Source organism: Taudactylus pleione, unplaced genomic scaffold, assembly GCF_031769625.1.
Source record: "Taudactylus pleione unplaced genomic scaffold, aTauple2 ptg000089l, whole genome shotgun sequence".
Lineage (NCBI taxonomy): Eukaryota > Metazoa > Chordata > Amphibia > Anura > Myobatrachidae > Taudactylus > Taudactylus pleione.
Window position 1 is genome coordinate 1,578,398 of NW_028284491.1, and position 10,911 is coordinate 1,589,308.

At 41.8% G+C, this 10,911-nt stretch overlaps 1 protein-coding gene across 1 annotated transcript in view; it reads right to left on the reverse strand.

The window, feature by feature from the left end:
- The window catches only part of RNASEH2B (ribonuclease H2 subunit B), a 28,694-nt gene extending 18,000 nt beyond the window's left edge, over nucleotides 1–10,694 (reverse strand). Inside the window, exons 1-4 of the mRNA XM_088469239.1 lie at nucleotides 10,475–10,694; nucleotides 5,455–5,526; nucleotides 5,169–5,276; nucleotides 2,673–2,749 (exon numbers count right to left, since the gene is read on the reverse strand). Of these exons, the coding sequence (XP_088325365.1) occupies nucleotides 2,673–2,749; nucleotides 5,169–5,276; nucleotides 5,455–5,526; nucleotides 10,475–10,538 (321 nt within the window). The 5' untranslated portion in view covers nucleotides 10,539–10,694. The remainder of the gene's footprint in view (nucleotides 1–2,672; nucleotides 2,750–5,168; nucleotides 5,277–5,454; nucleotides 5,527–10,474) is intronic.
- Between the last annotated feature and the right edge of the window lie 217 nt (nucleotides 10,695–10,911).

Genomic DNA, 10,911 nt, shown 5'->3' on the forward strand with positions numbered 1-10,911 from the left:
AAGTCATTGTAATACTGCCACCAATACATTAGACCTGCCTGTGGCAAGCGAATTTGGGAGAAGCACTGCACAGGCCACTATGATCTGTGCAGGCATCGTTATGTATAAAAGTGTAGGAATAGTTCAATTTAATAAAGATAAATGTGTGGGGTCCTCTCCCCTAAATCAATAACCAACCTTGGACCTCTGAGCCTGGTCTGGTATTGGAAAATAGGGGGATGCTCTAAATGCTATAATAAATACATATATATTTATACAGGCGGACTACGAGTGCCAGCAGGCCCTTCACGTGGTTCTACAAGTGCCATCATGCCGGTCAGGCTTACTGGGACTTGTAGCCTGCCTGTAAATGGCACTATTAACCATGATCTCCACACCCACTGTCACCAGGGGAGTGGAGAAGAGCTGGCAGTCCCTCGGGAGGGAGGAGCAGATTTTTTGAGAGGTCCCGACTTTGCAAGGGATTCCAGCCCTGGCCTAACCAGGTAGGAGCTGGTTAACATTAGGGCAGGTCAACATTAGGGCACTGCAAGTCTCCCCGCTACAGCGTTATATCCCCGGCTGATTCAACCTGGTGCTGGTTATAAAAAAGTAGGTGGCACCCCACAACATTTTTCCCCCTATTTTGAAATACCAGTCCAGGCTCAGAGGTCCAGGGCTTGTAATTGAATAGGGGGGAACCCCATAAATTTTTTTTTATCATTTAACTATTTCTACACTTTTAAACATAACAAAGTTGTAGTGCTTGTCTATTCTTTAGCTTCTGTGTTTTCAATAGAACACGCCACAGTTTAGAAACTGCCAAGGATCAACAGGAGTTTCAGTTTAGACATCAAAACTGACCTTTAGTAAATACTATCAGTTAGGCATAGAAATGTCTATAAATGAAACCGAAACCATCGCTTAGTAAATTTAGCCCAAAGAATTTTCACATGCCCCACAAACAAGGCGAATACGCTTGCTGCTTTCCTTTCTTTCAAAAGGATGTGGAAGTACTGTATACTGATAAGGAATAACTAAGAATCAATTACAAATATAAAATATAGATTCAGGGTTCATACAGTGAGTCAGAATATATCCTGAAGGGTTGCAGGGAACAATAGAAGCAGCTGAGGTTTCCCATGCTGTATTCAGGCCTCACACCAGGTTTGGCACTGGGAACCAAAAGAAATGTCATATTGTGCATGCTCACATGCGAGAAGCAAGGATCTTGTTGGCTACACACTAATATAACTAGTGTGTAGTGCAACTAGTTTCCTGAGGGAGCAACTCTGTCCCTGGGGTGTCGCAGGGACCCATGGAAAATGGTAATGCCAAAAATATAAAAAAGAAAAAAACAACTAAAACTATAAAATACAGCTCACCCAGCTAACAGACAAAAAAAAGAAGACTATGGAGTGATGAAATCACTTCTCAGCCACCAGTACCTGATTGGTATCAGTTCCTCACTGTTACTCCTTTCCTCTGTATTCTGAGAAGCCTTGATAAAAATCAGCCCTCCACAAAGAGGAACTTTAATTGCAGAGCAGGCTGCAGCAGAACGCTATGCTGGGCTTTCCCCGCTCTGAATGCTGACACTATGTCAGTCTGCCACAACAGAAACTGCACAAATACTGGAGGGAAAGAGTATGTGAACAGCAGAATTGTCTTTTAAGGGTCTATTCATGATGTTAATTAACATTCCAAGTCAACACGGACGCTGGAGCAATTCATCATTGCACCAGCACTGTGACAGCAGACCCGAAAATCAGCTGTCCCCGCGAGCGGCTTCACAGTGAATTTTTTCACTATTCGGAGCAGTGACGCTAGTGTGCATGACCTACAGAACCCAGACGTCCGGCGGAAGGAGCGGGTAACTGAAGATGACGAATGCTCCCACAATCAAGCTCCGAAAATGTTGTATTTTCGGAGCTTGATGAAGTCTGTCCCCATACTAGTGTATGGGGACAGCGGGCCATTCCTTAAGAGGAAGGTAAGCAGGAGATATCTGTGATATCTACTGCTTTACCTTCTTAATGAATGGCCCAATAAATTAATTTCTACAATTGCAGGTGAAAATGTTCATTTTCACCTGCTTTTGTAGAAATTAAGTGATGATGAAAAGGGCCCTTAACATGTCTGCAAGAGAATCCAGACAATTTATAGGAAAAGGATTTTTAAAATATAGTTGTCTAGGATTTCACAGACCTTAGTTTTGACTCATTCACAACAACAGACCCTTGCAGGCAGCAAGTTACAGGAGACGATCACTTCCAGACATCTCTAAACTAATGGACCTGCTGACCCCAAGCAGCAAACCGGGCGAGGCGTGATAAAACAAAAGGATTATGTTGTTATGAAAAAATGGATGGATTTCAGTGGGTTTTTTTTTTTTTAAGCAATTGAAGTTGTTTGTATAATATCCTTATGATGCAAAAGAAAACAAAAAACTTTAGGACGAAAGACTGATCATGCAGCAATTATGTGCACCTCCTTTTGGGCGTGTAAATAAACTTTGGCACACACATTAGAAGTAATCGTTGTGAAATGAGACATCTGGTAGAGCAGGTTGTAAAAATCGGATAGGATTCCTCTTATACAGGAGTATGTGTTACCCTATTGGTATATTGCAGATTTGTGCTGACTGGTAAAGCATCTATTTATAGCAATACATCATAGTATAACTACTATACCTCCTTGTCTGCTTTCATCAAATAGTAGATCACATAAAACAGAGGATCCACTGGCGTTGCATATAGTAATCTCCCATCTAGAATACAAAACACAACAGGAAAAGCTACACATGATATTGAGGGTCAAAGATGAATTCCATTCCAATCTGAAGGGAGAAAAAAAAACAATTAAATAAAAATCAGCACAGAAGATAAGTGACAAAGTTGTACCCTCTTCAGTGTGTCATTACCACAATCCAGCCCGTCTCCTCCCCCAACAGTGAAATCTCCATACCTGCTAGGACCTGCTGGCAACAAACCAAGTAGCAATGTTTTTAATTGCACCTCCGCTATAAACTATTCTGTTCATATGAATGGGAAGTGTTTAGAATTGAAAACACAGCTTATACTTTCATCAAAACGCTCACCTTAGTAGGGGAGAGGATTATTACAGAGAACTGGTGCCTTTGGGGGAGAATACCATCTCTCAAAGATGGGAAGTACAACTTTTCTTTAGTTTTGGGTGGAGTTATTAAGAAAAACATCCAGATTGTTTTAAGAACTGCACATAATATATTGCATCGTAAATATTTATCACTAAAGGCACATTGCGGGGAATTCAATTCAGTGCGCTGTTGATAGTGTTTGTGACTGGGACAGGATACTGAAAATTACTCAAATTACTGTCCTACAATGGCAAGTGTTACTAGAGATAAAGATTGTGTGAGACAGTCAGTTAATGTTATATAATTAAAAGAAAGTTTACACAGTACAGTGGATGGGTAAAGCAGGTCACTGCCCAGAAGATCCGATCTATGAGGAAGGACAGTTACCGATGTTAGATAAGTCACATATGGTTGTCTAGTGATTAAGCATGCGTTACTGAGTTCTCTACTACAAACAGCAGATTACAAGTCAATAAAAAAAGTTAATTAACCATAAAGGAGGAATAAAGTAACAACGCAACTTAATACCTTATACATTTAGAATGGGGTGTATTATTCTCACGTTTTCCCAAAGTTGTGACATCAGAACTCATCATTTGAAATTATTTACGGATTTCCACACATTAGCATTATTTAAGACTATGGAACCATTTACCCAAGGGGATAGTACATGCAAAATTATTATACAGACCTAGAAATGGATTGGAGAGTGCGTTATTGGGGTGGTTGATGCACATTTGTAATTGGTAAACCCAAAAGAAGCCCTACAAACTTCTATAGTGTACTCACCTTCTGTGGGGTAAGATATAAGCCTTGGGGCTCTATTTATTAACATTATTTTGAGTAAAATAAAGTGAAAAAGGGTGTTTTCACACCCTTTTCACATTAATTTAGTATCACCTATAGTTATTACAGGGCAATTGGAGTAGAATTCGTAAAATTGTAATGGGAAATGTGATCCGACCAGAGTTACTAAAAATAAAATGAATTTGAATAGCCACCCCTTTTTTCTGAACGAGCGAGCGCAAATAGCATCCGGCTCTGAATCAGGCCCAGAGTTACTACAAATAAATTGTAAAAAAATATCGGGGAAAGCCCTGTGATAATAACGCCACCTGGATGTGGCGTTATCCAGGGTCTCCCCCAGTTACCGGACTCCTGCCCTGCTCTAACGGGGAGAGCAGAGCCGGGAGTCGGTCCCAGTAATCAGCTGTGTGGTCTAAACAGATCACATGCTGATTACTGTAAAAAAAAAAAAGAAAAAAAAAAAAAAATTTACTTACCTGACTCCAGGGACCGGTGATCGAGCCTCCGGTGATGACTCCCCTCCGGTCAGCTGGTCTCCCATAGTGCACTGCTGCCCGGTCATCAGGTGATCGGGCCCCAATGCAGTATGGGAGATCAGAGGAATGGAGAACATCACCGAAGGCCCGGAACATGCAGGTAAGTGTAATTAAGGGAGAGGGGAGGTCGTGGGGGGGTCCGTGATCGCGGGGCCGGGGCTTAGCGCCGGGGTGGGGGGGGGGTAGCAGTGCGAAAATACCGTGATAAGCCTCCGACGGGGATTTGCAGGGACAGAGCTTTATCGCAAGCTCTGTCCCTGTAAGGGATTTGTAGTAAATCCCTGTGATATTGCCTGAATTCGCAATGCGAATTCACTCGGTAATATCACACTACAATCTGCATTCAATATGCGGATTGTAGTAAATAGAGCCCTTGGACATTTATTTTTAACAATTGATGTCTGTCTGTTATATGGGATTTATGGTCCTTGGATCCAAAAGACTGATTTCTGAAAAAATCAAATTGCTATATTTTTATACATTTGAGCTAGAGAAGTGTTTGGCCAGCTAGTGAAATTCTTCCCTCCATACCCTGAAAAAGGTCACCAGCCGGCTGAAACATTGGCACACACTACGCTTTACAATTTTATTGGTTTAAACATCACACTGATTGCAGACATGTGTTTGTATATTAAAAATCACAGTTAAATAAAATGTTTTAAAGCGACAGTTGATGGTGGGACACCAGTAAGAGTAATACAACCACTAAATCCATTTGACAATCTCACCTTGTTGAACTGTTTGACCTATAAACCAAGATCGTAATTCTTCATTGAAAGCTTTCACTTCACAGAGCTGCTGTCCAGCGTTGATAAATAAGAACATGGTTCCTTTACCTATGAAGATGCAGGAACTGATATCAGTATATTTCAGAATGACTATACTACAAACCAAACAAAAGTAAAAGAAAACCGAAAAACACTTTACATAAAAACGTATAGCACTTTTCACAGCCAACCATGTACCACAACTGTACTGTAGGCATTACAAAGACATTATAGAAAATCAAAGTACCTGTAAATGGACTGCGGAGCTTTGCAAATAAAGTTTTATCACTTGGCTGCTTGGCATCATCTTTTAGGGTTTCTGAAATTAAAAAAAGTTTGAAAAAAATTATATCAATGATCCAAACAAGCTCTCTCATTTGATTACAAGCTCACTAGTGCTAAGTCATCCTTACAACCTGTCCCATAGTTTTGCATGTTAATATGTATCATGATACCCTTAATGTGCAGTGTGTAACAATATGCTAGCGCTTTATAAGTAAAATACAACTACAAACGTTCTTCAATACTCACTAGCAAAATGCCTGTAGCATTCAATAATTGTAAAAATGATTACCAATTGACAAAAAAACACTTAAATAACCACTAAATGCCAAAAATGAAATGTTCAGATAAAAATCATAAAAGGTCAAATACAATATTTGAAATTCCACTGCAGATCCGTTGAAGATCATCATCTACGCTCTCCATTACACACAGCTAAAGCTTCTTTCAGTGTCCAGAATATTATACACGTTTTAGATCGCAGCGAAACCCCGGGTTGTACTTGGTGTATAATGGGCCAGGGTTGGATTCCCAGGTCGAGTGACCCGGTTATCAAACCAACCTGTGTAGCTTGCAGGGTTTAACACAGGAACAATTTGTGTAACCCTGCAGTGTAAACAGATAACCTGGGTCGTCAGACCCGGGTCCCGTTTACAGGATGGGGAGATGATGACATCTCCAAGCGCTGTCAGAAGTGTTCCACTGCAAATCCAAGTCGATGTCACAGTGTGGAAGGGGCATATCCCCAGTCTGACCCAGTTTGGAACCATGTTCCAAATCCTAAGTCAGAACCGGTATTTAGGTGTAAACAGGTACAAAGGTGGAAAAGTTGATCCAACCAAACAACAGTGTATTTCTGCACAGCAACTCGGTAGGATGGATACGGGACGGCGGTCAGAATCCAGACACCGGCATCCCAACAGGGTCGGGATACCGACCAGTCGGTAAGTATTCTAATCCTACCCCTAAACCTCCCCGCAACCTTAACCTAACCTCCCTCCCTTGTGCCTAAACCTAAGCCCCCCCTTTCTAGTACCTAACCCACCTCCTAACCCCACTACTTACCGTCAGGATGCCAGCACCGGGGTTCTGACTGGTGTCAGGATTCCGGCGCCGGCATTGTGAGCACCTGCATCCCGGCTGTTGGGATTTCAACTACCTCCCCTCGGTAGCACACTCACTTAAAACATGCTGCTGAGGAGTGAGAGCACAGATGATGGACATATTTAAATGAAGTATATATAGTTCAATTATTTCATGCATATTATTCAACTCAGTTATGCACTGTCTTTCATATATAGTGATGGTAAACCCTGGCTTTACTAGCTTTTCGAGTATACAGCACCTGGGAATAACTGGTCACTACTGATAAGCAACCTTAAACACACCAGGGGCTGCATTGGTACAAGCCTACCAACGGACCACACGTTACTCTTAATCGCAGAAGTCAAATTAAATACATCAATGAATGAGAAACCTTTCTGTAGTAATAACATATTAGCAGCCATTATAAACTTGTGCTACAAAATATAAATATGACAAGAAAGCAGGAAGGGGCTGCAGGTGAGGACTCGGAGGTCCGTCTGTCAGCCAACACTGCTATAGAGTGACAAAACATGTAAATCCAGGCCTGTACACATCGGAATCACTGAAAAGCAATTCTTATCCAGCCAAAGCATGTCCTAACTAAAAGGAAATAGCAGGAGTATTGGATATAACTTTATTCTGGTTGTTTTCCTGAAAGTATTATGCATAAATATATGATGGAATTAAAAAGAAGGGTGCTGCAATCATACATTGTTACTGCCATGTCTGCATGATCATTATTAGTCATGGAAGGATGATAGGTGGAATGTCAAACAAATATGTTAACAAGCAGTAGTTTCCACTCATTCATTTGATCAACCAATGAAGTTGAGACATAAAAAAAAATAATAATAGGACTACAAAGCAAAGAAGGCGATTGTTCTCTACATTTTTTGGATTCACTATAATTTTTTAAGTGTTGATGTATTCATCAAATAAAATAATGCAATGGGTAGCGTATTGTTGTTCCTGTTACTAAACTGAACAATGTTCCCTGGTCATCTGTGCACTTGCTGGCGGCGAGGCCTCTCACCGGTTATACTTGCTCACATACAAGTGGGAATGCTCCAAGATTATTGGCAAATGGTAAATAAAATATGGAAGACTAGTGCGGGTGAAGAGACACTACTTGATTTGGCCTGATGGCTTTTTAATTATATTAATGGGGGAATTAAATTGTTAGCACCCGTGGTTGCTACTAATGTGCACCCAATGAAGCAATTCAATTGTTGCTCCGTTCGGGCGCGAATAGCTGCAGGAGCGCACATTTCTGCTCGCAGCCTCCTGAGGTGGCGAGCAGAAATGTGCGATAAGTCCATGGTATGGACGCTAACAAGGACTTTAGATGGGTGTAGCCAATTTACGCCGCTAAACCCAGTCTAACTGAGCACAGGAATAACGATAATTAATGTGCGCCCAAAAAACAACTGAATTGCTACATCGGGCACCCATTAATAAGCGTGGCAAAAAAATTCCATTACCCGCAACATGTTGATTTTGAAACACACACAAAATAAAAATCAATGACAAAACAAAAGCGGTTAATACGCTGTTTTTGAAATCTAATAACCCTCTGCAAATTTGTGAATGGTTCAGGGGAATTGATTTAAGGCCCCCATACATCAGAGATTGCAAATTGCACGATTGCTGCAATCAATCATGTATAAAAATCTTTCCCTTTTTCAATCGCATGCAAAAAGGAAAGAATTTTATACACAATCGATTGCAAATTGCACGATTGCTGCAATCAATCTCTGATGTATAGGGGCCTTTACACCTAGAGGTGGAAGACACCACACTATCACAGGTTCTCAAACTCGGTCCTCAGGACCCCAAACAGTGCATGCTTTGCAGGTCTCCTCATATAATCACAAGTGAAATACTTATCTCCACCTGTAGCTATTTTAAAATGTGTCAGTGAGTAATGAATAGATCTGTGCACCTGCTGTGTGACCTGGAAAATGTGGACTGTGTGGGGTCCTAAGGACCGAGTTTGAAAACCACTGCACTATCACATATATACTCTAAATATGCATCCACTTGGTTTACTGATTAAAGTTTAAGGAATCACCTGAGTTTATAAGTTAAGGTGCGTATCCACTAGGCGATTAAAATGAGCGATTGAAGGATAACGACATCCTTATCGTTCAATTGCTGATTAGTCGTTCGCAAATCGGGCATTAAAATTCTGAAAACGACCAGCGATGCGCGCTCCCGCTGGTCGTTTCTGACATCAATCATCACCTGAACATGCCCGTCACTCTGCCGAGAACGACAGATTGGGCATGTTCGGGGATGAGGGAGGGTGTCTGCTCTGAACGACATATCATTCCGTGTAGGCACTACAGGGGATGAGGAACGACTGTATGATTACAAAGATGTAATCGTACTGTCGTTCCTCTATCGCCTAGTGGATATGCGGCATTATGTTAGCATCACTTAACCCTGACCTTCCCTCTTCCTCCCTAATGTTTTTCTTTATTGTTTGTCTTGTTCTTTACTAATTTTATTGTACTTGATATATAGAACGGTTACATCCAGATGTCACAATTCTCTTTATCATATATATGCCAGAAACCTGCATCCATGGCTTTTATTTAATTTAGGGGTCTATATACTAATAATTGCGGTACTGCCACAATATGTATCCAACTCGCAGGAGATATTTAAAATTTTAATGAAAATATTCCGCTATGTACAAAGTGGAACTCGCAGGGACAGTTGTTGCAGTAACTGTTGTCCTTGTGAGTTATATCGCCGGCATTTAGGAGAAGTCATTCACAGAAGTGAGACACTACTCCCGGGGAAGGTGACACCAATGCATGCGCCCAGTGTCAGCTTCCGGTGCCGCCCGGGACGAGATCGAAAGATCTCTCTCCTACCCCTGGAGCCTCCATAGGGCTAAACTACGTAAAGCTTTGCTTTTTGGAGTTTAGTACATAGAGATCACGTCGTAGTCCCCATTGATAATAATGGGGACAGCGATATGCAGCGCTAATTATTAGCACTTTTCTGGTGATTTCTGTGAAATCTCCTGCATTGTGCTATTAGTACATAGGAGCAATACATAAAATTATGCAGAAACTGCAATTTCTGCATAATTTTATGTAACAAACAGATTGGTACATAGGCCCATTAATGTAGAAGTGTTGACACGTAAAGATCATACAAAAAAAACTGGAGCTATGACGGTATAAGTGATAGATAATAAAGGTTATGCGTGAAGTGCTGGTAGCGGATTTGAGAATACAATAAAAGGGGCCCATACATCTGTAACGGATTGCGACAATTACCCCTTCTCCTGACGTAGAAATTCCCGATACGCCAATGGATTGCCGATCAACGATGACAAGCTTGTTAAATAGCCACATTTTACCGTCCCCATAGAGAACTATAGCATAGATATACTGTAGCTGTAATACACAGCTGTTACTTCATTTTCCTGTAGTCCGGAATATATATGTTTACATTGGCTTTATGGCTTATAACTTTCCTAAATAGGCCCGAGTACTATTTTAGAATGGGAAGATTCACTATGGGGCTTTCTTTAAAACAGTGCAGGTCACACACCACACAATGAATATACCTGGCGGAGGAATGAGGGGTGACATTTAGATATATATACAACTTCCACCAGCTGACAGAGAACTGTGACATTTCTTTCCCAGCTTGCTACATTTTATGCAATATAGATGCTTTGCCTAACACCCATAAGACATCATTACCAGTCACACTGTGTGCAGGCAACGACAATCCAACTTGTGACTTATAGTATGTATGTATGTAGCAGTCACATGTGCTGGCATGGGGCTCTGCCCGGAGATGTGTGTATTACATGACAGCACTGCAGGAAAGTGGGACAGGTAATGGTGCCATCCCAGGAGGAGGAGGAGGAGTACCTGGAGCTATCAGCACCCACTGGTCGCTCTGCACATCCGCCAGCCTCATCTTCCTGGACAGCATGATCTCAGCTCACCATAAGCCCCAACTGCCCCTCCGTGCTGCTGCCGTACTGTAGGAGCATTGAGACTTGGCGCTCTCCCGGCCATACTACTGTGCGGGAGGGGAAGATTGATGCCTGTTACCACTAATACAGTGCTGAATAGTCAGACCATGGCTACATAGCACGCCGATAAGCCATCAGCCATGTACTTATGGGAATACTATAAGTAATTGTATTCATATGGGGGATTTGGGATAAAATAGCGTTTTTCTGACAGGCAGCACAGCGCAGTGTACCCCCCGCAGGCGAGGCGAGATGGTACGTGCCGTGCATGGCCACATTGTTGCGGGAAGTAGCAGACTGCCGGCTTCCTGTACTGTAGTCAGTGTCTCA